General features: G+C 40.9%; 4 protein-coding genes and 1 long non-coding RNA gene across 6 annotated transcripts; 2 read left to right on the forward strand and 3 right to left on the reverse strand.

Moving 5' to 3' along the window:
* Positions 1 to 42: 42 nt before the first annotated feature.
* On the reverse strand, positions 43 to 5,555 carry opa3 (outer mitochondrial membrane lipid metabolism regulator OPA3). Its single transcript, XM_077721975.1, has 5 exons — positions 5,447 to 5,555; positions 5,250 to 5,344; positions 2,357 to 2,543; positions 1,474 to 1,654; positions 43 to 818 (listed from the first exon to the last, which is right to left on the reverse strand). Exons 4-5 carry the CDS (start codon positions 1,613 to 1,615, stop codon positions 490 to 492), a joined length of 471 nt encoding a protein of 156 aa, XP_077578101.1. The 5' UTR covers positions 1,616 to 1,654; positions 2,357 to 2,543; positions 5,250 to 5,344; positions 5,447 to 5,555; the 3' UTR covers positions 43 to 489.
* Positions 2,140 to 10,774, forward strand: ppp1r13l (protein phosphatase 1, regulatory subunit 13 like). 2 transcript variants are annotated; one of them, XM_077721967.1, is made up of 11 exons: positions 6,292 to 6,331; positions 6,392 to 6,510; positions 6,582 to 6,993; positions 7,895 to 7,987; positions 8,065 to 8,153; positions 8,616 to 8,970; positions 9,045 to 9,463; positions 9,532 to 9,669; positions 9,731 to 9,864; positions 10,090 to 10,256; positions 10,322 to 10,774. In XM_077721967.1, the coding sequence occupies exons 1-11, from the start codon at positions 6,295 to 6,297 to the stop codon at positions 10,537 to 10,539; spliced, it is 2,181 nt and encodes a 726-aa protein (XP_077578093.1). In that variant the 5' UTR covers positions 6,292 to 6,294; the 3' UTR covers positions 10,540 to 10,774. The 2 variants fall into 2 exon arrangements, with proteins under 2 accessions (XP_077578092.1, XP_077578093.1); XM_077721966.1 differs by lacking the exons at positions 10,090 to 10,256; positions 10,322 to 10,774 and adding an exon at positions 2,140 to 2,494 and having other exon boundaries at positions 6,261 to 6,331; positions 9,731 to 9,926.
* Positions 10,775 to 11,811: 1,037 nt separating this feature from the next.
* On the reverse strand, positions 11,812 to 23,639 carry LOC144200086 (uncharacterized). Its single transcript, XR_013327037.1, has 3 exons — positions 22,916 to 23,639; positions 12,454 to 12,669; positions 11,812 to 11,938 (listed from the first exon to the last, which is right to left on the reverse strand). It is a non-coding gene; the product is annotated as an uncharacterized LOC144200086 (long non-coding RNA).
* Positions 17,713 to 25,429, forward strand: tmem91 (transmembrane protein 91). The gene is made up of 5 exons (XM_077721972.1): positions 17,713 to 17,806; positions 18,936 to 18,988; positions 19,243 to 20,563; positions 22,937 to 23,083; positions 23,717 to 25,429. The coding sequence occupies exons 3-5, from the start codon at positions 20,171 to 20,173 to the stop codon at positions 23,870 to 23,872; spliced, it is 696 nt and encodes a 231-aa protein (XP_077578098.1). The 5' UTR covers positions 17,713 to 17,806; positions 18,936 to 18,988; positions 19,243 to 20,170; the 3' UTR covers positions 23,873 to 25,429.
* A 257-nt stretch (positions 25,430 to 25,686) lies between these two features.
* exosc5 (exosome component 5) lies at positions 25,687 to 27,481 on the reverse strand. Its single transcript, XM_077721973.1, has 6 exons — positions 27,343 to 27,481; positions 26,958 to 27,071; positions 26,683 to 26,804; positions 26,462 to 26,602; positions 26,045 to 26,134; positions 25,687 to 25,849 (listed from the first exon to the last, which is right to left on the reverse strand). Exons 1-6 carry the CDS (start codon positions 27,437 to 27,439, stop codon positions 25,754 to 25,756), a joined length of 660 nt encoding a protein of 219 aa, XP_077578099.1. The 5' UTR covers positions 27,440 to 27,481; the 3' UTR covers positions 25,687 to 25,753.
* Between the last annotated feature and the right edge of the window lie 20 nt (positions 27,482 to 27,501).

Genomic DNA, 27,501 nt, shown 5'->3' on the forward strand with positions numbered 1-27,501 from the left:
AACTATATTAAAAAGTTTTTTGAAGAGCAACAAGGACAAAGATTGATAATGCCATCATTTTATTTTTAGGGAAATTTGTACAACCTTTAATACCATTGTCTTTATTTTACACCATTCATCCACATAAATCAGCATCAATTATTGACAGTGATTATGACTGAGAAATTGTCATGTCTGAAACAAAACCTATCCCACTTGATATTGAAACGGTCATTGCTGTTTCATTTCACGTTTGAATTTGTTGATACAATTCGTATTTACAGTCAGTCCAATTTGTAGCAAGCATGTAATATCAACCACAAAATATTCACTATGAATATCATAGCAATCACCATTTTCCATGCACAAAGTTGCTCCAAAAAATGAGCCCCTATGAAATGACAGCTCCTTGATGTTATGTCCACTTCTTCCTCCCTGCAGTGGCGGTGGTCAACGTAGCAGCGTCACACTTCACACGCATCAATGGCGTGTTCTCTTTTGAAAAGCAAATCACTTTTTTTCAGGCATAGGGAAGGAGGCCAGCTGCCTGTTCACCTCTCTTAACTGAGCGCTTAGCGTCTCTGTGGTAAACGTGAGCTCGCCAATTTGAGTCTGTAGATGGTTGAGCGTCTCGTTGAGCTCGTCCTCTTTGCGACGCGAGTTGACCGCCTGCCTGGTGTACTCCAGGACCATGCACCCGCCACCCACCAGGAAGATGACAGTCTCGCCCAGCAGCTCGGCGCCCAGCTCGGCGGCCGCGTCTTCGTTCAGTGGTTTAATGTTGGCCCCTCGGAAGCCCATGATCCGCATCTTGGTTCTCATCTCGATCCAGTGGTATACTGCGGTGATAGAAGGAATATGTGGGTTTCAGTAATGCCATATACTGTATTGTGTTGGGGGTAATCTCCCTTGAGCTATTACTTTATCCATATTTTAAATTAAGGTTTATAATAAGGTTTTGCAGATACCTAACAGTCTGTGATCAATATCTGGGTACTTGATTATGAGATGCATTCGTGTCCTTATATACAAAATTAAAAATATTAGAAATTTGTTTTTATTATAATCCATCTTTTTCAAGTTAAAAATCATCAGTGTTAAAATATTATACACTAAAGATAATAATTAAAATATGTGTGTAAGTTTAATGCCTTTAAATGTGGATTATATTGAAACTCGAGATAACACAAAATGATCAACAGTAGATTGCTCTTCTAATCTAATTAAATATGTCGTTGGACTTTAGACTGTATTTAAAATGAATTAACTATTGAGTAAGTGGGGAGTTGTCCTGTATTGCTAACACAGGCTTCAATGACAAACATGACCCACCCACTTTGTCTTTCATTGGTCGGTCAAGGGAATTCGCGACTCCCATTGGATACGAGGCTAAACTAAGCACGATCCCATTGGCTATTTGCAAGAAGGGTTATAATAGCTGTCTGATACTCGAATCTAGCGGTCACCACGCGTCCTTAAAGGCCGGTTACTCACATTGTGCCGGCGGCAGACATATGTAGTTCTTGAAAAACTGGCTCCTCCGAGCCCCAGCTTTTATCCGATTGGCAACGGGTTTGCTGAGGTGCTTCACTCCGAGATACAGGAGCTTGGCAATTGGGAAAGCTCCGACGACCATCTTGGGGCGGAAGTGCGTTCACGTCCAGGGGCGGAGCGCCTAGAAAATGTAAATCACGTGGTTACCCCATCCACGAATCAGACGTCGCGCCGATACGACGCAAACATCATGATGACAAACGCACACCAGACAAGGACTACATTCATTATGTGCTCATACGTATTTGTACTTTGACATTCGACTGTCTTTCGGTCTAAGAAATAGAAACGTAAGGTGTCATTGTAAACACAACAAAATGATAATTTAATGTATTAAAAAAGTGGCATGTTTTATCATGTTCATAAACAACTTTCATTATTTGTCTGTGTATTTTGGTATCATTGACGTCATAAAATGACTGCACCTGTGAGCAATGTCATTTTTTTTGTGTGTCTTTAACTCTTTCATTGCCATTGATTATGACAGACGTCCAATCAAATGGCTTGTTCCAAATGCTGTGAATTTAAATGAGCTTTCCATTAGTTTATGTCTAATCCATTTGAACTGGGAGGCCTGGCAGATATCCACCATCTCAGTCCTAATGGAATGGACGTCAGCTGTCAAAGGCAGCCAGGGAGAAAAAAAAAACAATTATACATACATAATTACTTTAAGCATAGCCATCTTCTATACTAAGTATTGTCTCTTTAAGCTTCTTGCACCAGGTTAAAGGCGTTCATGCAGAGGAGGAGCATAGGGCGGATCTGGAATGGGGTGTGTGTGGTGGGAGAGTGTGTGTGTGTGTGGTGTGTGTGTACATACACTCCACTCTGTGACTGGGCAGCCTACTTCAGGAAGCCCAGGGAAGAAAAAAAAGTTCCAGGGTCAGGATACGCAGGTTTTCTTTCTCCCGTAGTCTCAATAGCAGGAAAAAGACAGGAATTTTCCTTTTGCTTGGAGGTAAGAGTCTTCTTATGTGGATTCTTGCAAAATTCACCCCTTCTTTGTCCTAAAAGAATGAAGTTTTAGTCGGGGTGAATTCCTAAAGGCGAGGAAGTGTTTTTTTCTGTTTTCACATGCTAATGGAGATCAGATGTTACTATTTTTGTAGGAGTCTGATTTTGCAAGCATCGACCAAAGAGAACATAATAGTCCAGAAATAGATTGGAGTAGTTTTAGATAAAATTATTGTGGTAGTATAGCAGAATTGTAATGGGCTTGATTTTTCTACTGGAAATATTTTGTGAAAAAACTAGCATGTTCTTAAATGTGTCAAACTCGAGGCATGGGGGCCAGATAGGGCCGACCGCATGATTTTTTTGTGGCCAACAAAAGTAAAAAAAATGACAATAGTTTATTTAAGTATTGCCTCACACATTAGCTACCCTGTCTAGCAAGCCATGATAGCAATTATTATACATTTAAGTGAATATGCAGGGATTTAATATGTAAATAAAAGGATAGAAATATGTATTTTAAATGTGCGGGTCCATGGGATCAGTATTTGTGCAACACTATTATCCAACCGAATGAAACTGAAGTGTCAGTCAAACTATTTTGACAACTTGTTATGCTGTGTCAGATAAGCATGGGTATGTTTGGGACTTGACACATGTTAAGGACGTGCAAAATTGGAAGCTTTTCTCACCTCGGCAAGCAAATCAAAAGTATTTGTAGAATGTTCTTTAGTACTTGATTAGCACAATAACAAACTTGCATGTTTCTACATAGTCTTAAAAATCAGAGTTGTCCTAATTGCATATTTTTGCACCCAAATTCAAGTCACATGGTTTTGGGAAAATCTCCATGGCGATTGACGACCCAATACTTCTGCAATTAATTTAAAAGTACAGTTTTTCCCCCATTTTTGATGTTTTTTTACGTCTATTTTTGTGTTTTGTAGCCCTTAAAACATATTTTTTTACCCAATTCCTGATTTCTAATCATGTGATAGGATTCGGAACATCCTAATCTTTATACTAGTATATATTACTTATTTTGAAGTCATAGCATTTAACTATTTTACTGTCATTGTCCGCCAAAGAAAAGTAGAAGTCTTTTTCTAACCTAAGGAAACAAGATTTTACCCTAAAATAGCTTCAGTTAATCTTCAGTATTTCACACCAATAAATATTGTGGTCACAAAAACCACATTGTGGCATAACACTCGCTTTCTAAGTCCTGAACAGGAAAAAAAACCTGCAAAATCGCTTGGACAGAGAACATAAATTGTGGGAAACGACCTGCAAATCTTTGCGTAACGGCTTGGCTTTGTTAGCTGTCTGGAAATGTTGAACGTGTGTCGCAGCACGGACGGATTCCTGAGATGCATGGACACTAGAGTAAAGGGAAAGAGTGTTTTCTTTAAAAAAAAATGTTATGATGCAATGGCTAGAACGTCGGTGAGTCAACGGGTGAGAGTTGTTTCGAGCAAGCTGGGCGTAACTCTTGCAAAAGTCTGCAAATACAAAAGATTGACTGAGTCATCTTTCCGAGGTGACAAATGCTTTGGCAGTACATTTTTTTTTTTTCAGTGTAAGGGGGGGTTAAAAATATCTCGGCGGGACCAATGCGTAACCCACTGACATAAAGGGCTGAGGATAGACAGATTTTTTTGGGGAAAGTATGCCAAAAAAAGAAGGGAAATAAGTATTTGGAGTGATTGAAAGTTGAGAAGATTTTTTTTATCTCATAGGATTTTTGATGGTGTTTGGAAAGATGGTTTAGGAATTGAATAAAAGTGAAATAATATTTTTGAGGGGAAAGAATGGCAAAAAAGAAGGAAAATAAGAATCTTGGGTGATTTAAAGTCGAGAAGATTTTCTTAATATTATAGGATTTTGATGGGATTTAATTAAAAGCAAAAGTAATCAAAAATAAAGGAGTTTTGCTAAATTAAATCAGACAATTTTGGAAGATTATGGATTATTTACCTTGAGTTTTGAGGGATTAAAGAAGTCTCATGTGGTTTTTGTGACAGTTTTATGGGATTTTGCTGCAAGTTGTATGAGATTTTTTCAAGTTTCATGATGTTTTGTAGCAATTTCTTGCCAAATTTGGGAAAATATTACATTTCTTTGCTGATTGTTAGGGTGTCTGGTCAAAATTGCATGTTTATCCGTCATTAAAGGAATGAAAAACATATTCCTCCTGCAATGATATTTAAATGAAAGTTTAAAAAGACAAAGCTGACCTCTGAGCAGAGTTCTGTAAAAAGGAAATGATGGAAGGACGAATAAAATGAAAACAAAGGAGTTTTGGAATGCGAAAGAGATTACGGCAACAAAGACAAACAATGCATGATATTACGCAAAAGATGATAATCTCTAATTCTCCTTACATATAATAAAACAAAGACCGACCTTTGGTTACCCTGTAAATTCTGGTAAAAGGTGAAGAACCAAAGTCTTGCTTAACTTATAATTTTTTTTGGGGAAATGCAACATTCTGATTCAGCGGAACTGACCTTTTGAACTTTTACTAAATATGGTGCAATCGTACGTTGGAACTGCTGTTATTTATTTTCAGTTTTTTTGGGGGTGAAAGGTTAAGCTCTGTTTTTGAGTAAAAGTGGGTCAAATGATTAAAGATCAGCCACATGTACAAGAAGTAAATTAAACTTGTAAAACTGACAAAAATATTAAAAAAAACACAAACAAACGTATTAACTGGAACAATAGTGTTAAATATTGAGTGGTCACTTTAGTTTACAAACCTTTAAACATAAGCTCCTCCTCCACTGCAAGATTTTGTACCAAAAAAATCCAAAACATCACCAAGGGCTGGCTCTAGAGGTGACTGTGTAGTTCCCTTCAAAATAAGAGCTAAATCAGCCAAAGCATCTTCTTTGTCCATGTATATATAATATAATAATGTCAATAATGACAATTAAAAACATTCAATTCAACATACCTGGAACTTAATAGCAATTATCATATGTGGACTCTTGGCTCTGAACCTCTTAGCCAATCATGTCGAAGCTTGGCTGTAAGACAAATCAAATTGCAATTATAACATGAGTCAGCAAACAGGAAAAACTTGTCAAGAGGGGCTCCCGCGGGCCCTCCGACGCGACGCCATTGAGTCACGAAACTAGATGTGAGGTCATGTCGGTAGAAAAGCAGTTGACATACCTATCGCCCACGATGGCGACGCATACGGGAAGGGTGTGGAGATGTCAACGTTTAACCCCCCCGGGGATCACTTCATGCTTCGTGGCGAACAATAGGGACGGCCCAGGTTAAAGATGCGGTGAGAAAATATATCAGTTTCAGGGTGGGACTAATGGCGGCGTTCTTAAGGGTGTCTGAACGATGTGGTCTGGTATTTGAAGTCTAAAAATACTTGAAATGTCTGGATGATAGCGCGTTGAAATCGGTAGCTTAAAATAACAAAGCATGGTTTCTATGGGAGTACTGAAAAAAAATCAAGATTTAAATGGTTGAATGATGTCATTGTATTGATAGAATGATAAATTTTTGTAAAACATTTTTGTAAAATAAAGATGCATCATTCGTTTGAATGAATGCTAGAAAGCAATGCTACTTGTATTAGGTAGCATAAATATTTTTTCTCAGGTATCCACTACATGGGCTTTGTTCTTTTTAAAAAAAACTTTTAGTTTAGTTTTAAATAGTGATTAAATGTCCTTTATAATCATATGGTTGAAATTTCAAAAATCAGCCCAAAATACTGCAAAGTTTTGACCTTCTTTTGTGTTTTCCAGAAGCCTAACATCGCTAGATATCTAGCTAACCACCATGACTTCTCAAAGTAGCTACGGGAGCAGCCTATTGTGTGAGTATACACATCCCCATCATTCGTTGACTTCCCCTAAATTTCCACAACTTTTTCCAGTCCAAACAATGAACGAGGACCTCAACGCCTCATTCGCCAACGCGGACGCCCTGGCCAACCAGTTCGACTCCATGCTAAAGGACGCTTCTGGAACCAAAGACAGAAAACCTGGGTTTCAGGTAAAAACCTAGACTAATGCACTAATGCTAACGCGACCTAGCAATAACGTGCATTATTTTTTGGCGCACAGAATCCGCATCGCAACAGCTTACCGCTGCTCGACACGTCCAGCAACTGGACTAACATCAGCTACACGTTGACGGAGTCTCCAAGCAATACGAATAAAAGCAGCCCTCTTTCCTCGCCCAGAATGGGGCGATCTACAACACCCCGAGCCGCTTCTGACGGCTACACTTATCGTCAGATGAGCCCCAAGCAGTCTCCCCACGGCCCCAGACGAAGCTACGATAACAGTTCCCGTGGATCGGCGAGCTACACGGAAAGAAGTCCGTCCCCGGCACATAGTCCCGTCTCGCACTTGCCGCTTCCCTCGCCTAAACGGTTGAGTCCCTTCGATGGGCGGAGGTCGCCAAGGCCCGAAAGGGTTCCGTCGCCTTTGGCAGTTGAAACGCTTCCTCGGGCTTTTGCGTTTAGGCAATCTGGTGAGTGACCGTAAACATTTTGGTAAGGACCAAAATGGCGAGATTTTTCCGATAAAAATGAATAGCAGAAAAAAATCGCCAAGTCGTGAAGTCGTGATAATCGAGGGATTACTGTAGCCTGATTTTCAGAACTAGTGCCGTAGTACAGTGAAATTGTGGCAAGTTAAGATTGAAATTTTAGTGGGATGTGATGCCACAACATGTTAAGGAGTCTTGAAATTGCTTGAGAGGGCGGAGCCGCTGCCGGACTTTTCGTGTTACAGTAAAAGTTACATTTTTCCATCCAAGTGGGAACACGCAGCCGTCAAACAGGTTTGCGACGACAGTGAGAAAGCATCCAAAACCACACTGCATCCAAGAAGTCATAAATGCATAGTGGATATGCCATTCAAAATGAATGCCAGGACATAAAATGACAGCTACATTTGGTTGACGGGCAGGAAATCATTTTCAAAATCTTCCCACTCATTCACATATTTTCCGTTTGGCTTGTCACTCACTACAGGGGTGCTGGAGACAATCCCAGCCCAGTGTGGGTAGTAGGCAGGGGACACCCAGAATTGGTAGTCGGCCAATCACTGGGCTGTGACCAGTCACAATTTAGCATACAATTAGCCACAAAGTTACCAAAAAAGGTTATAAAAATGACACAAGATGTGGCAAGTCCCTTTATCAGTTCAACATCAAAAAAAATATTTAATAAGTACCACACTTGAGATGCTCAATTATTAAATGAGTCAGGTATGCACGCCAGGCAAATTAAAATGTTACGGCACAAACGAAGCATTGTTTAAGCCAAGAGGAAACAAAAGGACTGGATCAAATCTTAGCAAGCTATCAACCAATAGGAATTTGTCAATAATTTTTTGTTTTTTTTTTGTATTTTGACGGTTAACTTCAGACGAGGGCATACAGAGGCAAAAGAGTCCTAACAAGTGGAACGAGACAGATCTGGACACGTCCTTTGAAAGCAAACCTCACCGCACCTATGACAGTGAGTCAGTCGTCCATATTGGCTTTGTACGAGGCAAATTAGAGACATCAAAAGGTTCTTCTATGGTCTTGTTCCAGAAAGCGAATGGTTGAGAACATCCGTGCCAAACAGCAACTGGAGAGAATCCAATTTGGACGGCCCTGCCACCGCCTCCAGCTCCAAAAAGGTGTGTGCGGTGTGGAATCGGCCATTTTAGGCCTGGGATCATAAAATTGGCATCCTTAAATCGGGAAGTTGCCAGTTGGAATATAACATTACGGTGGGGACCACATTTAAGAGGTTATTCTGTAACATTCATGTCTCAGCAGTCCATTTTTTTGAGTGGAGAAACTCAAATCTGGAAGACATCTGTTGCTACGGTCCAAAAAAGACAGGGTTTAACATTTAATCCTTGATGGGGTTAGGTGACCAAAGATTTTTGGAGTTTACTTTGGCAAAAAATCCACTCCTTGCTGTTAAGAATAGAGAGAAAAAATCATCTAGTGGTGCAAAAAAAATGGGCTCTAAGATTGAGCCTTGAGGAACACCACAGCCTCTGATTTGAAGGGCTTTTTGACCTCTGAAAGAACAAAAACCAATGGACAGATTCCACTAAGCATTTTCAATTATGACTGCATTTTCTTTCCAGAATCATCGCAGTCCACCAGTCCAATTCCCACCAGGCTCCTTGTCCAGAAACACCCGTGTGAAAGTCCTTCCAGATGTGGCATCTCCAAACCAATCCCAACAATATCACCAACAGCCCATCATTTCCCGCATTTCCATCCCTCCCGTGGCCACCCAGTCCCGCCAACGTCGTCCCATCCCGCTCTCCGTCATCCTACGTCTTCAGAACCCCCAATGGGGTGCCATTTCCGATCTGGCCGGCCCACCCGGGAATCCCTGGGAGGCTCACTACCAGCCTGGCCCATCCAGGAACTTCTTCAGCCAAGCCGCTATGCATCCACCACCCGAGTTGAGACAACCGGCTGTTTACAGTGACGGTAAAAAGCAAAAAAATATCCCTTTTGGGAAAACTAAATCATCATTTCAAGTGTCTATTGTCCTTTCTCGGCAGCATTGAACCCTGGTGACATCGACGCCGAGCTATCCCGACGCGAGACAGTTCACCCCATGCCCCCGATCCGCGAGGGCGAATCCGGCCCTCCCGGTGAACCTCCCCGACCTCTTAGCCCCACCCGCCTCCAGCCGGTAGTGGCCCCCGAAGCCCAGAGCGAGGAGATCCCCGACCTGGAAGAGCTACTGCGCATCCGCTCGGAGATCCCCCGCCCCCTAAAAAGGCGTGGCTCGGCGGACCCCTCGCGACCTCATGGCAAGGCGTCGCACTACGAGCGCAACCAATACAAGAAGCTCATCAACAAGCTGTTCCGGCGCAAGGGAGGCAGCGAGTCGGGCAACTTGTCGGAAGACGAGGACACGCCCGCGCTACCTCCGCTGCGAACCCCGTCCTCGACGTCCACTCTCCAGGACTACAGAGTAAGAAACAGTAAAGCCTGAATAAGCAGGACAACCACATTTCAACTCTGACTGCCTTTTCCTTTCAGAACTACCATTCCATCCTGAGAGCCGGCCGAGACAAAAGCAAAAGCTCTGGTAGACGAGCTCGCCTCAGCCCATTGGTGCTAGCACTGGACGGCGCACTGGTGGGGGAGCTGGAAACGGTGCAACGCGCCGTGCAGGAGGTACGAAGACTAATGCTAATGTTATCCACTGATTACCAATGGAGAAATGTGCATGCCGTAGATGCCGGATCCGAGCCAGCCTAACGACGAGGGCATCACGGCGCTCCACAACGCCATCTGTGGCGGCCACCACAACGTGGTGGACTTCCTGGTCCGCGCGGGCGCAAATGTGAGCGCCCCCGACAGCCACGGATGGTAAACGTCTACATTTCTTACGCCAACCATAACAAACCACAGCACAGTTTAAAAAAGCTAAATTTGTCTATTCACATTTATTGCTAACATGACAAAACCAAAAAAATATTAGCATCTGTCTCTAGCTAACGTAGCAACCGCCTGGTGTACATTTTGCCAATGCCCAGCCCCTCCTGTGTCAATTAGTATCAACTGCTAACCAATCAAATTGCCCTTTTACGACAGGACTCCGCTACATTGTGCAGCCTCGTGCAACGACCGCCCCCTCTGCGAGTTCCTGGTACGTAACGGCGCGGCCGTCATGGCCATGACAGAAAGCGACGGCGCCACGGCCGCGCAAAAGTGCGACCCGTACGCCGTGGGTTTCGAGGATTGCGAGAGCTTCCTGAGAGGTAAGACACCACTTTTGCCAAACGACATGGTCACTAGCATTTGAGTCCCGCCCCTTTCCGTTCAGACATGGAGGAAGCAATGGGAATGGAAAATTCCGGCGTGCTGTACGCCCTGTGGAGTTACCCGGCTCAAGCCCCGGATGAACTGAATTTCCGTGAGGGCGACATGGTCACCATCCTGCAGAAGGCCGAGGGTGGCGATTGGTGGTGGGCGTCGCTCTGCGGCCGTGAGGGCTTTGTACCCAACAACTACTTTGGGGTAAGACCAAATCCAATTGGTTGATCGGCAACATTGCCTAGTACGACTAAACAAACATGGAAATAATCATATATTCCTCCTTTATTCTATGTTTTTCAGCTTTTTCCAAAGGTTCGGCCAAAATCCTTCTCCTAATTGACAATGACAAGCCAAAGGACGACTCTCAGTATTCTTCAATTTGCGGTTTCACTTTCTGTTAGCTGAGTTGAATTAGCCTGGCACCAATACCCGCCTCAGTACTAACATGCCACTAAAAAGTCATCATGGAGTACTAAGAAAACACAGATTTACCGTATTTATACTCGCATATAAGCCGTATTTGTACCTAAAAAAGACTGAATCAAGGGTATGGCTTATGTGTACAAAGACTTGCTATCCATTTTTCACCAGTGGATGTAACATTTACTATATGTTGGGGGGCGGCTTATATGAGAAAAATTGTAAAAAAATGTAAGAATGCGACTTGTATGCGATTAAATGCGGTGGTTTCCTAGCGCCAGTTGCCCTACCCATCGCGTCCAATTAACCTTCTGCTGTGAGTTTAATGACTTTATTATTGGTGGATGTCCAATCTATTGAGAGCAGGAGGGGTGGCAGCAAGTGAACCAATGACAAAAAGTGAATGTTCACACCCACACCTCCCACTTGAAACAAGTTGGACGTCTAGCACCATCAAAGTTAAGCTATGATTACATTTTACCTGGAAAAAGTGTGATGTGTCATATTTTCTACTGTGTTGTATGAATATAAAAATTGATATTTGTATATCTTGTGTTAGATGGTTGTTTTTTTTTAAATAGGATTACACTTTGTATTGTTTAATAGGAGTGCAATGCCTATTGCTGTCCACAAGGCGGCCTCATGTAATCACATAGTATTAATACTGTTTTTTTGTAATGTGAGCTATTAAAATGCCTTTTTTGTTTGACTTTTTGGGTGTTTTTTTAACATTTAGCATTCACTCACATGGGAATTGACAAATTAGCATTGGTTGAACATGATTGGTTCATTTTGGAGGGTGGGCGGACTGACTAGTTTGGCAAAGTCATCCATGTCATATTGGTTGTTTTTGTGTTTTTTGCTTTTTGAGTGGTTGAGATCAATGCTCTCTTGCAGTGAGTAAAAAATAACATGCGGAAAGCTGCTGTATTATTTAGAGAAAAACAACATGGTGCTACTAATTTGTGTCAATTCCCTTGTGGTGGATCATGTTTGCTTTTTCTTGCACGTTAATAATACAACAGGCTACATTTGCTTCACTTGAGGTTTGGAAATATGGTTCAATCATTTCTTACCTTTTTTATATGATTTCATCAGGCGCTTTCAGAAGATGAGTGGAAGACATTTTTCCATCATTGGTTTACAATGGTGCATTCAATTTCCATTAAAAAAATGTTCCATTCACTTGGATAGATTTGAGCACCTGCAAAAGAAAGAAAAATCAATTTTTGGTCATTTTTGAATAAAAAAAAAAATACAACGTACACTCCTCTTGATTTACAAATTGGACTCACGCAAAAAAACGTCAATGTTCATCATTTCTTGACCAAAAAAATGCTGGAAAATTAAGAATACATGCCTCAAAGTGAAGATCAAGTGACCCAGAAATGTCCCAATGTCTTAATTGATGGTCATTTTGGACAAAAAAAATTAAAAATAAGTTGCCAGTAAATAGAGCCCAAAATCAACCAGAAAATGATTAGTAAATGACACAAAATGTATGCAAATGGTCCTAAAACTCCCCAAAAAATGTGCAGTATTTCTCCTAAAGTGACCCACAACTACCCTAAATGAATAAACCCAAAATGTCTGCCTTTGACAACAATAGGCCATGAATGAACAAAACGAGGTGAGCTTGGCCGGCAATTTATACCAAAATGCCATTTTGCATTGATCTGTAAGCATAGGAAAGGAGGAAGTGTGAAAAGGAGAACGTACGTGCATGACTTTGAGTGCACAATAAGTGGGCCGCGAATGAATTTTCCTCCGCACATCCTGCGGCACCGTTTGTTCCCCGTCTCCGCATTCGGATTGACGTCAGCGGCGGTGGCGGCGGCGGCGGCGACGGCAGCGACTCCCTCCCGCCGTTTTCCCGAGCGGCCTGGCTCCAAAATGGCACCACTTCTGTGTTCAGTCTTCAGTAAATGACTCACTCTGTAATAAAGAAGTAGTCAACATAAATAAGTAGCAAAGTGCACACATAACAACAACAACAAACCAACAAAAAGGTCAATAATAAGATGTTATAAAATAAATAAATGAAGAAGTAATAAAGAAATAAGTAGCAAAGTGCACAAATAACAACAACAATAAACAAACTGGCAAATAAATAATAGGTAAAAAATAAGTAGTCAACAACATAAATAAGTAGCAAAGTGCACAAATAACAACAACAACAAACTAACAAAGAGGTTAATAATAAGATGTTATAAAGTAAATAAATATATATAAAAGAAAAATATATATAAACTAAATAAATATATAAAATAAATAAGTAATAAAGAAGAAGTAGCAAAGTGCAAAAATAACAACAACAAACTGACAAAGAGGTCAATAATAATATGTTATAAAATAAATAACTGACTTTCCTCAACACGTTCCCTTTCGAGATGAACTTTACGCGAACTCTGAAAACATAACGATTTAGCCTTTTTGCCTCGCTAGCCGTCAGAGCGAGGCTCCCTGTTAATCCGGCTCCGTCACCCCCGAGGGGGAGGATATTAATCACTGTAATTGCGCCTCCGTTTTCTATTGTTAGCCCTGGTCTTCCTTGATTGGACACAAAATACTTTTCAGGCCAGGATGGTGTCAACTCATAGATGTTGCGGGCCATGCCATGTTTGCTAATTAGGGGTGCCTAAGTTAATTGACCAATGAAATGACAGTAGACTTAATATAACATGAGATTATTTGGAAATATTAAGATTTGTCTAAATCCAAAAGAAAAGTATTGGACAGAAATGCACCAACACTGTCAGATACTAAAAAAATACCCCAAAAATCTTCCTCCACTGCTAGATTTTGTACCCAAAAATTCCAACACAACAAAAGATGGCTGGCTCTAGAGGTGACTGTGCTGTTACTTTCGAAAAAGAATCCCGTTTGAGGTCGGGCAGGGAGAACCATTCCCAAACTACTTCTACTTGCCTCGGGCAGCTCGATAACAACAACAAAAACAGGTTGGGAAAGAATCTAATGGGAGGCATGTTTTGGAGTTGAGCGCTAGAAATGGATTACTTGTGTTCTCCCTAATGAGCTTCTCAGCGCCTCAGGCTGTCGCGCTAAGGCCAGGTTTGCTGAGGAGGCCTTTCAAATGCTTCTGCCAGCATTTCTGCAAAAAGAACACAACATTTCCAAGTCAGGGGAAGATTCTTCCTGCCAATTTTTACGTCTAAGATGCCAGATTGCGTGGGTTATCTTCGGGTAGTCCGGTTAACTCCCACAAGGGAATCACAATGCAAACTGGCGATGTGATGGAAATTGCCGCTAGGGTCCAAGTTGAAGTCTACATGGTACTAAAAGAGTAAAATATGTGAAAATAAGATGCTGTAGTACCAATTTTTGATGAAAAGTGCCACCTGACTCGTTAAAATAACACCCTAATTTTGAGGTGATGTGTACAGATTTTTTTTCGCCCTGGCAACTCTTAACATAACAGTTTAGGCCCCAAAAAAGCAAGCTGTCAAAGTTCAAAGAAGGAAAAAAAATTGCAGGCCAAAACAGACAATGAGAAAAAAAGAGTGCGACTTATAGTCCATAAAATACGGTAGGTCTTTTCTCCCAAAAATTATTCTTTCTAATATACACGCCTATCATTGGAAATGTTTACTTTCAAAATGGCTGAAGGGATCTATTGCTAATATAAAGGACTTTAAAAACAACTTTGTTTTAAGCCATTCAAACAATAAGAAATAAAAAATAAGTAAAAGCACTCGAAAGTGTGCTCACAAAACAAAAATCCAGGTGGCGACCTTTCGAGCGTGACTCCGACACGCCAAAGTGGGTCAGAACCACAAAGCGAGCACGCATGAGAATCAAGTGAAAGCTAAACAGTTAGAAACGTCAACATTTTGGCCATGAAAACAAAGCGCACTGGCCCGATTTCTCCCCTCCCGCCCCTAAAGCCCCCCCGTCCGTCCGTCCGCATGTGTGCTCTTAACCCCAATCCTAATTCCGTCCCAAAAAAAAAGGAAAAAAAAATCAAGCCTTGACCTTTGTAATCCTCTTAAACAAGTAAGAAAAGGCCAAACGTCCTCACTAAGCGAGCTTCTTTCTATCCCCTCTGCAGTAATTGAAAGAGCTCAAGGCTTTAGGACCTGGTGGTGAAGCTGCAAAGCGCAGGAGGACCAAGAAGAGGAGGGAGGAAGAGGAGGAGGAGGAGGAAGAGGAGGAGGAGCAGAAGGGCTGCGGTATGTGTCAACGCGGGGAGATCGAGAGACCGATCGCTGGGAAGTTGGGAATCGGGAGGACGTTTATTTGGCTTGGGAAACCATACAGCGATTTGGGCTAAAGGAGTCTGAGTAAGCTGCCTGAAAAAATGGATGGATCCCACCTGAAGGTGAGCCCACCGCCGATGTGGAGCCTAACCTAGCGGATTTCTTACCCTGTTTGTGTGTGAGTGGCGTGCCTGCCTGACAGTGTGCGTGTCGTTGGTAATATTCGCCAAAATACAATATGGGTATTATTGTTTTGACTTGTGATGATGAACCGTTAAAGTGTGGTACAATGTGAAGATGTAGAATTGTGATTGGTGGCTGAGTGGTTAGCACGTCGGCCTCAGAATTCTGAGATTTTGGTGTACTACCCGGGCTTGTGTGGGTTTTCTCTGGGTACTCCAGTTTCTTCCCATGTCCTAAAATCATGCATCTGAGGCTAATTGTAGGATAAATTGTTGGTTTGCTTTGTGGACTGCGATTGGCTGGTCGCCCATACAGGGTGTTCCCCGCCTGGGTGCTTGTTTTTAGCTGGGAGAGGCTCCAGCACCCCCTGTGAGGGTTTAGAAAGGGAGTGAATGTGCATTTTTCAAATTATAATTATATATATATTATTTTTGTGGAATAGTTTGGAGACTGCAGTTGTGGATTATGAAGACCGTTTGTACACAATCAATTGATTTTTGTTGTCAATGGCAACTAACAAGTTAACGAGGGCCTTAAGATGACCCCTCAAAATAAAATCAGGAAGTTACCTGGACATGCCACCCAATTTGCAGAACGCCAGAAATAGGAATTGATAGAAATATGACAGCAAGTGACAAAAAAAGTGATGCACTTGCTGTTGTTTTTGGGGGAAAATCAAAGAACACTTCACTAAGAAGCAATTGGAAGATGTCTAGGGATTGGACTAGAAAGAAAATGATAATAAATAGAAAGAAAATTGGACGGCGCTGATTTGATGATGTCTAGGCTAAATGTAAATTCAGGCGTCGAGGGGTTAAACCCACTTTTTAGCGTACGCAAACATTTAAAAGCCTAAACTAAAAATAACTGTGTGCAGCGAGGCACGTTATATGTCAGACTCAGTGTTCCGTGTGTGTATATGTGTGTTTGTATGTGTGTGTGTGTGTGTGTGTGTGTGTGTAGCACAATGGTGTGTGTGCTATTGTTTGTGCGTATGCGCAAATGAGCCAATCATGGAGCTGCAGCTGTTTTCAACCCAGTTTATTAGCCACTCTTGCTTTTTTTTATTGCTGTGGGCAATGTCAAACGCCCAGCATGGCTTAATGCTATCATAAAAGCATATTTTGGAATAGACAAAAAAATTCCCTAAAATTCCCAAAACGTGCGTTGACATGATAAACCACTTTTCGATATAAAATATCTTCAAAGCTTTTTTTTTTTTTTTTTTAGATTAATGATGAGAATGGTTTTATGATAGCATACCCACAGTTTATGATCATTTACTAAATAATAAGTTGCACCGATCAAAAAGATAATTTACTCTATAATAAATCGCACCAATCAAATGAAGCACAAAAAAGAGAAAAGTAGAAACTAGTCGCACTGAATTGTAAATCGCAATTTTTGATTTAATCAAAAATATTAAAAATAAGAATACAATGGAAGCAAAACAGGATAAATATGTTATCTGTTTACTTAATATTTGCATTTTTTAGGCTTTAAAAAGTGTCAGAAAGGATTTTTTTAAACGCAAGTATTAGAGCCAACTATAAAATGAAGTGCGCCTTTTATTCTGGAAAATACGGTATGTCTATTTCTTTAATACAAATTCAGGCATTGAAAGGTTAAAAAAATAAAAATTGCCATCCCATTTTCCACCACTTTACAGGAGTAGCCCGCATGCCATTTGGCGAACGTCAAGCGCTAACAAAAGCGTACGCGCCCGCCCCAAGCGCCGCTTAAACGTCGTTTTCACCGTAGCGATAAAAACGAAAAATGCGCGCGGCTCACTCGCTCGCTCGCCGTTCCCAAAGTGGGCTCCTGCTTGTTCCTATGGAAACGCTCGGCGATGGATACGCCGCCGCCAAAAAAAAAAGCTAATTATTTGCCTCTTTGTGAGAATCCTGTGGGTTAACAGGGATTTTTTTTTTTTTTGCACGGGATGATTTGGCTTTTGTCGGCCATGCGTTGATGATTAAATGTGCTGCAGTGCCCTTCAAAAAATGAAAAATAAAAAGATGGGATTGACACTTAGTGCTCAGGTGAATTAGATTTCAAGTGGGGGGAAAAAATATGATTTCATAACACGGTTTTGACAATGTACGGAAATAATGATAATGTTAGTGATAAATGGCGATACTTTGATGCTACAAAAAGTTATTAATATGCTAAGAATGGTTTTGTCGTTGTTTAAAAGAAAAAGGGGGAAAAAGTAGGTCGCTAGCAATTTTTTTCCACTATAAAAAGTGTCCTATTTTATTTGTTGTACTGTTGAATGATTTAATGATTTCCAAAATTGACACTAAGCTATCGCGACGTAATCATCTAAAAGGGTGATTTCAACGCCGTGAAAAAATAATCATAATCTGTTTTGTCGGCAGAACAAAATAAGCTTGCATACAAATGAGGAATTTGTGGTACATAAAATGAAGTTTGTGAAACGGAGATATTTTGTTTGGGATTTTGTGACTTTTTGCAGTGGCTTAACATTTGTTTTTGTTCTGAAAAAGTTTGTTCCAAGAGTGTAAAAAATAATATACTGTCATGTTATTGTATTAAAAAAATGTTGTGTTTTTTTAGGCTATCATCACTGATTGGACATCCACTAGGGACAAACTTCAGAGCAGCTCAATTCAAACGGATTGGACGTCTACTGTCGTGAATGGCAACCAGTGAGTGACAGACACAGTCCGAATATATTAAATCTTGTTGTTGAAAAATTTGACTAAAGAAGTACTATAGGGACAAAAAAAACTGATTTTGGATTTTTTAAAATAAATCCATACATTTTCATTTAAAAAAACAACCAAATATGACATTTAAAAAGAAAAACAACAACAATTATTCATGTACTTCAAATAGGTAAACATTACCCATACATATGTATAATCTCCATTAGAGTACAGTGGACATGTATTTCAAAAATATTCCTAAAATTGACTAAATTAACTTTCAGGGACCACAAAAAATGAGGTGGTGGGCCTGATCTGGGCCCCCGAACCACCATTTTGATCTGGATGAAAGGAAAAGGCGGGGATGCGCGCTCTCTTTTGTGATTGATGTCAGCGTCCTTGTCGCCTCCCTCGTAGCGGTTGTTTTATTAGCGTTGCAGAATCCCAAACGGGGGTGGCACGCGGCGGTAATAAGCCGAGTGCATCACTCACGGAATGAACAAGACGCAAGCGAGGGAGCGACGCAGTAGGACGCAAAGGAGAGAGCGAGCCGTGATGCAATCCTCGCTCGCCCTTGTCAAGTAAATGGCTGCTGCGTTCATTGCAGGCACGCTTGTCATTCTTTTCCACGACAACATTGGGTGTTTGCGCTAATGCGCAACTAAAGTGGGTGACAAAAAGCTAGCATTTTTGTGGCTTTGTTTTGGGTTTTTTAAGATGATTCATGCAATATATGCCATGCATACTAAAACCAACAAATAGTATATTTTATAACAAAAAAAATCATATCTTACAGTAGCTAAAGAGAATGTTCCAATTTTGCGAGCCTATTTTCCTCGTGGCATTTACCAGGGACACCTCCAAAAATAAAGTCAAATATTATCTCATGCTTCTCAAATGTTTTCCTGCAATGCAAAACTCAATTCAAGTTAAAATACAGTCAAAAATTAAAACTTTCAACATTTGCATTTATTATGTAATTTTGTCATAGTTTTGATACAAAGTAATTTGGTAAAGACTAGCAAACTGAAGATTTGTAGCTTAGTCTACACTCAAAACAAGCTGCCATAGCTAAAATAAACAGACAAAATTTTGCTCTTATATTTGAAAACATCATTTTCTACCACAGGTCCCTCCAGAGAACTTCCTGATCTCATTGGCGGACATCCAGAAGCCAACAAAGTAAGCATCAACGTCTATCGATGCGCAAAGTAACTTTCTAAACTCCCACCATCCCTCTTATATAACGTTGATGTGGAGTCTGCTCTAGAATGAAATTAAAGTTCTTCTTAGGGATTTTGCTATTCACTCTGGAGCCGCTTTAAAAAGGGAATGACGATCGTTGTGCGATTGATCAGCGCATTCCTGGAGGAAAATGCTTTGCTTGATCAAGGGAACGTCCATGTTGAAACGTCTTTGTTGTTTCTCTTTGATAGGCTTTTGCTGGCCACGCCTCCTTTTCCCCGAGCGAAACCCCATCAAGCTGGACGATCAACGTTAAAGAAAACGCAACCCAGCGTCCAAGTCGGTGTGCTGTAAATCGACATTGAATTCTATCTGTGGAGCCTTGTGAATTACGGATTAAACCGCCTTCCCAATATGGCCACCCTCGGAGCCATAAATTTGACTGATGCCCGAGCATAAACAGCGAGCAGCCATTTGACCAAGGACCATCTCTCCAAACCTGACATTTCTTCCTAAACCGGAGTCAGTGGTGTCTACACAACCATTCCAGGACAAAACCTGGTTTTCCAGGATTCGTCACAACAAGACAGATGGACTGAACATCTAAACCAAGAAAGTTCAGACACTAGTTCATCTCAGAATTCATTTTCCAAGACCTGGATAGAAAAACTGTGACTATACCATCCTTCCAAAACTTTGTCCAGTACAGAAGACAAACCTAAACATCTAGGCAGGGTCTAATTAGTTTCAGATTATTCCTCAACTCTCATTGCCACCCAGAACTTCTAATCCTTGACGGAAAGGATTCATAGAACAACCCTACACCCAGACTTTGATTAGGCAAGGCAGTCATTCCTATTTTTGGGAAAACTTTTCCATCTGGAGAACCTTGGATTGTCCCCAAAAGGCTTTTCCATTTGTCGTCCATTGTCAGAAAGGATCCCCAATTGAAACAGTTGAAGATTGAATCCGATTGGATCCTGGGGACGCCAAAAGTGTGTTGTTGTGTTTGGCGGGCAAGCTTTTACCCGGAGAGAAATGATAGAATTGGATTAAAGATGGATTATCGCTAAAACGCCAGCAGCCGGCAGAGCGTCTAATCCCATTGTGCGGTCCCTCGGTCCGATTTTGCAGATTACATTTTAGGCGCGGAGCGGATGCCAGTGGAAGCCAACGACCATGGAGAACCGCGACGAGCTGGAGCACCCTCTGCTGGGCGATAAACCGCCATTGGGACCCTCTCCCGGGGGAGTTTTCAAGGGAATGCTGGTCAAATGCGAGGAGGACATGGCCTACCCCCCTATGGCCTGGAGGGGTTACTGCGGACACCCGCCGGACGTCCGGCAACCGCATCAACTTCTGGATCCGTGTTCCTTGCCCCGCACTTTTGAATCCTTCTACCCGGCGGCGCCCATCTGGAGCCACGGGGACTCCATTCTGAGTAAGGACTACCTGGAGACCACCTTTGTGGACATGGGGCCGGGGTCTACGCTGGAACGGAAGCTTCTGGCGGAGGCACATGGAGACTTCCACAGCTTGGATGATGAAGATGACCTGCTGCCAGACTCGGACGTGAGTGGCCATCTTGTATTTGAAATGTGGTCTTCCTCCACAAAATGAGGGTCCTGATAGTCTTTTGGTTCTTTCCCAAAATACTGAAAAGTCTTCATTGGCACTTGGGTTTATTTGGAGTCCACATTTCTGTGGATTCCTGTAGATTTTACTTATTTTAAAAATGCTTATCTGGGTTACTTTCTGTTGATTTGGGTGTATTTTAGGTCCTTCTATGTCAGTTTTGGGCCACTTTTTAGTGATTTTAAGACATGGAATTGTGGCATGATTCCAACGTCATTTCCCGGGACGTATTAATAGACCCCGGCAAAGTACTATTTTGGGAAGAGCGGCAAGCCGAAGCTGTCAAGGAGTCACATTGCATAAAGCTAGGCGCAGGTAACTATTGTTGGGTGACAGCTCTGTTCCGACAGCCGACGACACACGCGGTCGGCCAAGGACGAATCGGAGAAAGCGTGTCCCGTAACAGAGCAAAAAAAGCTCCCCATACTTAATATTCTTATTTTGTTAACACTCCTAAACCACCCTCACAGTGGGAACGTTCCAACTTTTAGGATTTCTTGCAAGATTTCCTCAAATAGCCCCAAAACCAGACTGAAATTCATACAAACTGAACAAAAAGTCAATTATCAATAGGAGGATCCAAAATATCAGGGAAGCGACTCATAAGCATTCTAAAATACTGCAGTAATCCCCCAATTATCGCGAATTAACTACTTTGCAGTTTTTTTCTGCTATTATTTTTAATTGTTGTTTCAGCATGCATTTTCACATTTTTATGAATTTAAACAAAGATTTAAAAATATGTTTTCCTTCAGTGCTGAGTCTTAGTAGCAAGAGTATATACCGCTTACGAGCTTCTGCCTGGATTTTCACATTTTTATGAACTTCAGAAAAAAAATTAAAAATATATATATATATATATATATATTTTTAAAAGTTCATAAAAATGTAAAAATCCATGCGGAAACTTGCAAGCACAAGCCACCCGTCTACGAGGACTCAGCACTGAAGAAAAGTAAATAAAGGGTAGTTATACTTTGCGATTTTTCGATTATGACAGTTCTACATTAACAGCGATATTCGAGGGAATACTATAGTATTAAAGATAGATGTCGGCTTCATTTACTGTGAGGACAGGGTTGGAATGCTCAAGTTTGAGTGGCATTGGCAGCCTTAGATGTCTAATCCATTTGGACTGAGGAAAAAAAAGTGACCCAAAAAAATGACAGAAATCAAGCAAAAATCTACAAGAAGAGACTTCAAGGGAGAGCAAATCATGCCAGATAATTTCCTCCCCAAACTGTTTGACTGCCTCGACACTGTCAAAAGAATTTGGCTCCTGTAGGACAGACAAAAAGCTCCACCGGAATTTTGCCGGCTGCGCAGTCATGCGAAAAAGCGCGGGCTTGGGGGGAAAGAAACCTCGACGTGACCTCCAACGCAACACGGCATTTTCTTCTCCTTCGTCGCACTCGCCGAAGCCCCGAATCGTTTGGCCGGGGAAAATGGCCGACGTGCGGGAATTAAAGCGGACAGGAACAAGTCGAGCACAAAATTGCATTATTTAGACTTCAAATGTGAGCACTGTTGGATTTTCAAGTACAAAAAATGAGATCACTGCAACAAAAACAAACAAAATCGTCCAATCGCTGCCAACTAGTCATTGTTTTTCTTACAATTGGACTTCTATTGTCGTCAATGGCAATAAACTCATTTAAAAAGTCGCTCATAGTTAGCATTGCAGAAATGTCAGGGGTCCCTTGGAGCTGAATGAGGTCATGTGACTGAATTAGGTTAACCCCGACGAGGTCTGACAGGTCGCTCGTGAGTCATGCTATGCGAAAAAGCCAGGGTTAAATCAGGCTGACTTCCAATAAGCTTGAATGCAATTATGCAAACATCAGCGATCATTTCGATTGGTCGAATTCTTTTGGCCATCCCATTCAAAATAGATTGGACATCTATCGCCATTAGGGGCAGCAAGACCTGATGACTCAATTGCCACTTTCAATGTTTGAACGGATTTGTTGTCCAGAATTGAAAAATAACCCTAAGGTATAAGAATTTTCCACTTTTTTTTTAGATTTATCTCAACGTGTCACCCATTTTTTTTTAACTCTTAGCTAATAGAAAGTCACCATTTAAATGCCTCGCTGCATCTTGTATTAAAGTTTTAGTTTGACCACACCAGTTTTAACCCAACTTAACAAAGCTAACTTTTGAATACATGTCCACTGTAATAATAATAACAAAGCTTTGAATCATGAAATGTGGCCCCGCCCCCCATAGTTAAAATACATTGGACATCTTTAAGCAAATCTGTAAAAAAAAAAAAGCATGCTTTCTGACCTTATGGACCGGCACCCTCAGGACTCCTCCATGGAAGACTTCAGCGATAGCGACAGCGAGAGCAACTTCCCCCTGATGATCCCTCAGGACTACTTGGGCCTGGCCTTCTTCTCCATGCTCTGTTGCTTCTGGCCCTTGGGCATCGCTGCCTTTTACCTCTCGCAGAAGGTAAACCACACACACACACACAAAGAAGTGTTTACACTTACTTGAGCAGACATTCGGCCTAACAACGGACTAACAGCTTCGGTGTTTTAAGAGCGGGGATTACAAAGATTTGTAGGATTAAATGGACCACAATGGATCAAACAAACTGGGCTAAATTTAAAACTTAAACCTGGCGTGCGGAAAGGACGATTTTAATCAACCAGGGATTTTATTTTAGTTTAAATGTGTGTGGATTTCTTAAAAACTTAGGGGCGCCCCTAAAAAAATCTTACTCACTCTTGCTATCTTACCGTTAGCATCCATTAACAGCTAGCATAACATTAGTTTCTGCTTCAGATGTCTATAATGTTACATAGTAAAAAAAAACTACTTTTATTTTCTTTTGAAAACATTTTATCTATTTGTATCCCTTAAAAAAATCAATTACTGCATGTTTTTGCATTAAATTGTACCCGAGTATAAGACGTGAACGCTAAAACAGACTAAAATGCAAAACTTTTAATGAAAAATTTAGTTTTTAGTCAAATCCAACAAATAATTATGATAGAATAAGAGCTCCTTTGTAGTATAATAGATGAATAAATTAGCAATATATAGGCTCAGGTGCAAAAACTGTGTTACTATCTTTTTCAGACCAACAAGGCTTCAGCCGAGGGGGACCTCCAAGGGGCCAACGCGGCATCCCGCCAGGCCCTGTGGCTCTCCGTGCTATCCATCGTGTTCGGCATCATTACTTACATCTGCGTCATCTCTGCTCTTATTTCCTACCTGTCTGCTAAACCTCCTTAAAAAAGGCAACAATATTCTTCCAAAAAATATTAATGGACCTTGCCCACATGCCCTCAACAGCTACTTGTAAAATATTCCAATTTTAGTGCGTCAGCTCTTCTACTTTTCGTCAATATCATCATCAATTGGTTTGTTGCTGGTCCTAAAAAACCCTGCTCAAGGGGTGTGGCTTATTTAGCCAGCAAATGTCTTTTATCTAATCTTAGTGGAAATGCGCTTGGTTTTTTCCCACTGCAACCTTTTTTTGGATTCTTGTTAGCTGTACCAAAGTAAGAAGAAGAAAAAAACACACTGTACATATCATTGTCGCTCTTAAGAATAACTGGAAATAGAATTGAAAAATGGCGGAGCTCGCCGTGGGCTGGTGAAGTTCGAAAAACGTGCCGCGAAAAAATATTTTGTCATTATGACGCTATGGTAAGTATGCAAAAAATATCTTGTGAATGCCATTTTTTTGTGAATTCGTCTTTGCATTTCGTTGTGAACTTTGAACTCATTTGTGGCTATCGGTGGCGTTAGACGCCCCATTCTTTTGGACCTGATGCACTTATTGGCTGCTTATGCAATTGATATTAAAAATATTTAAAAAAATAATCTAGAGATAGAGTAATATGATTTTTAAGTAATTTGAGCTGAAAGTAATGTACAAAAAATCTACTTGAATTAAATGGATGCAAAAAAATGAACTTTATAGATTAGGATGATTAAAATGACTAACTTTAGAATATGAATTTAACATATTTAAGTAAATCAAATCAATGCAAAACAAATATTCACTTTTTTTTTATCCTGATGGTAAAATGCATTATTCCCTATTCATTTAAGAATAGATTAATCAGATTTTTTTTAAATTAATTTCAGAACATGATTTGCAATTAATTGCTCAATTCGACACAAATCAGGCTAAAAGTATTCTTCAGTTATTCTTGATTAATTAATTTCAGATCAAAATTTATGGATGGGTCATCAATCGCCGCCGATGGCAGCCAAAGAGTTAAAGCGGCGTGGACGGAAAAAAAAAAATCAAACAATAGTCACTCTTTCTCTACCGATGCTAACTCGAGTGCTCAGGTTAAAAAAAAACTATCATCACCCTTCAATTCAGGACATTTGGGATTGAATTTGAACATTTCCAATGATCAGTATGACGAAATGACGCCATTGAGAAAAGTGCCAAAAGAGACTGAAAAGTGGGGAGTTTTGCGACATGATGTACAGTGACAATTCCCAACATGTCCAGCATGAATCCCTCACCTGACCTGACCTTGGCTTGAACTTCATCATAAGCCAGCGACTATTTTAAGGAAAAGAAATCCACCTTTTCTAAGTAGATGGAGATCTGTTTTGCTTTGAATCATACATAGAGTGCACTAATGAAAAACAAACATACTGTGAGTGAAGCGTTCCACTTGCCGACAATCCTCCTTCACGGTTTTTCTGAGTGGTTTCCAGTCACGTGGACTTCCTCTCCGGGCTCAATTTCTTCTGTTTCATGTAAATAAAGTGAAAGGGAAAAAACAAATCAGTAGAATTCCAATAAAAATGCACTTTCAAATATGCAGTCGCCTATTTTTCCCATGTTTTAGGTACAATATGAATAAGCTACTAAGTGTTGATCCGAATCGGACCCCCTCGCCACCCACGAGCTGTATGTTTGACACCAATTTTTTTAATCAAAACCCTTACCTCGTGAGTTCTTTCTTTTCACTTGCGCCATTCCAATGTAACTCTTGCAGTCTGCTCAAAGCACAAGACAGACTACACAAACAAAGTGAAATGGCCTAGAAGTGAAATGAAGCAGAGGAGGCCTAAAGTGGCTGTTGAATATTTTATTATAAAAATCTGTCCTTGTGCGGCGAGTTACAGGAGAAAAAAAAAAGATCAGACGGTTTTGGAGTAGCGCCGGGCGAGTGACTCTCTGTGGAAAGCAAAGATCTTCTCGGACGCTGTTTGACTGATGGCGATGCACTGCTGCATCTGTATCAACACATACCATTTTCATGACCCTTTTTTTAAGCCCTGATTGGCTTTCTATGAACTCATCGTCGGCTATGAACGATGCTGGGCCTCGTCACGGTCTATTTTTTCGATCTATGACTTAGCTGGTCCAACTGGATTGAACGTCTATCATATTCAAAGGCCCTAAAAAAATGCAAGTATCATTTAACTAACCTCTTTCCCTGAAAACGAACCCTTAGTTGTGGTCATCATCACTTGACGCTCTTTGCTGTCAATGGCGAAAGTCATCAGTGCTCGACTCTCCTAACAAAGCAGAACAAACATTCAGAGTTAATTATTGACTATCAGATATTTTTGTTGCCAGTGACAAATTTTCACTCCAAAAAAATCAGTGATGAAAAACGTTAAAATTATTGACTGATTTTGATGCAAAGTTTTGACTCTAATGTTATTTTACCCCAAAAATGTTTGGGTAAGACTCAGAAAATGTCATTTTGATTCCCAAAATTGAGGAAAATGTACTCCAAGATTGGTGACAATTAGTATATAAAAAAAAATGCCATGATTAATGACACTTATTAAAATTTGGACTCCCAAATGATATAACACACTCAAAAAAACTCAACTTACCGCTTCTTGAGCAGCAGTCGGGTCCGTGATGATTGTTCCATCCGCTTGGATGGCGCAGGTGACAGCGCAGAACAGGCGACTCATGGGCAAGCCGGCGTCCATCATGGCCATGCAGGCAGCATTCAGATGACAGGACAAGAGCTTGACCAAAAGTCAAGAAGCAAAAGACTCTCTGCAGTCAACGCAGTACGATTTGAGATAGAAAAAGTCCGAAAGGATACAGCGCCGTCATTATGGAGCTCCTGCAAGACAACAGTGAGGGACGAGCGAGGATGGAGAGACAGCAGTAGAGAGGCTTCACAGCTTTCCCGTACACACTGTTCATGAGATCGCTCCTTTACAGCTACAAGCAAAAAATAAGAATATTCATTCCCTTTAGTTACAATCGTCTTAATTATAGCCATGAAATACACATTTTGCAGACTATCCCACCAATTAACGGAGTAAAAGGCAGCTTTGATGTTATTATAGTATTTGAATTTAGATCATGACTTACTTGACACTCCAACTTTGGGTTGTATTATCACTTCTACCGTCGCCCGGTCATAAATCTCCTTGCTGATTTTCACTTCAGCTGGTCCGTACACTGCAGCAAGCACACTGGTGTTCCCTAACACAAATAATTTTGTAAATAAAAATAAAAAGACCACACATAATTCCTTCAAAAATGTATCTTGATTAAGAAAGAAAATATTTTGTTGGATTTTGTCAGATAATATGACAAAGTTGCTCTGAATTAAATGTGAAAACATTTCATTTTAGAGAAAAGATGGGTCCCCTCTACCACATGTGATGTAAACAACCCTGTTTAATTCATATCACAGAAAGGGACACATTTTTCTAAAATTCCCAATTATTCAAACAATTCATTTGGAAGTTACCTTGTACGAAAGAGGCCGACCCATCAGGACGAGAAAGTAAATTTTGTTCGCATCCAAACTCTCTTAGAGAAACTGTAGTTGCACCGCAGTCCTCCATCGTGTTAGTCGCGAGATAATGACGTCACAGCATCCAATTATCCTGCAGTGGGAAATGTAAGT

The sequence above is a fragment of the Stigmatopora nigra genome, chromosome 8 (assembly GCF_051989575.1).
Source record: "Stigmatopora nigra isolate UIUO_SnigA chromosome 8, RoL_Snig_1.1, whole genome shotgun sequence".
NCBI classification, from domain to species: domain Eukaryota; kingdom Metazoa; phylum Chordata; class Actinopteri; order Syngnathiformes; family Syngnathidae; genus Stigmatopora; species Stigmatopora nigra.

Excerpts from the sequence above, each read along its gene's own strand:
- ppp1r13l (XM_077721967.1), top strand. The coding sequence starts at position 6,295 with ATGACTTCTCAAAGTAGCTACGGGAGCAGCCTATTGT. Across the intron at positions 6,994-7,894 it reads TTTTGCGTTTAGGCAATCTG|ACGAGGGCATACAGAGGCAA; the intron begins GTGAGTGACCGT and ends GGTTAACTTCAG. Across the intron at positions 8,154-8,615 it reads CCGCCTCCAGCTCCAAAAAG|AATCATCGCAGTCCACCAGT; the intron begins GTGTGTGCGGTG and ends TTTTCTTTCCAG.
- exosc5 (XM_077721973.1), bottom strand. The coding sequence starts at position 27,439 with ATGGAGGACTGCGGTGCAACTACAGTTTCTCTAAGAGAGTTTGGATGC. Across the intron at positions 27,072-27,342 it reads GTCGGCCTCTTTCGTACAAG|GGAACACCAGTGTGCTTGCT; the intron begins GTAACTTCCAAA and ends TATTTGTGTTAG. Across the intron at positions 26,805-26,957 it reads ACCCAAAGTTGGAGTGTCAA|CTGTAAAGGAGCGATCTCAT; the intron begins GTAAGTCATGAT and ends TTTTGCTTGTAG.
- tmem91 (XM_077721972.1), top strand. The coding sequence starts at position 20,171 with ATGGAGAACCGCGACGAGCTGGAGCACCCTCTGCTGGGCGATAAACCG. Across the intron at positions 20,564-22,936 it reads ACCTGCTGCCAGACTCGGAC|GACTCCTCCATGGAAGACTT; the intron begins GTGAGTGGCCAT and ends CGGCACCCTCAG. Across the intron at positions 23,084-23,716 it reads CCTTTTACCTCTCGCAGAAG|ACCAACAAGGCTTCAGCCGA; the intron begins GTAAACCACACA and ends TATCTTTTTCAG.
- opa3 (XM_077721975.1), bottom strand. The coding sequence starts at position 1,615 with ATGGTCGTCGGAGCTTTCCCAATTGCCAAGCTCCTGTATCTCGGAGTG. Across the intron at positions 819-1,473 it reads ATGTCTGCCGCCGGCACAAT|TATACCACTGGATCGAGATG; the intron begins GTGAGTAACCGG and ends CTATCACCGCAG.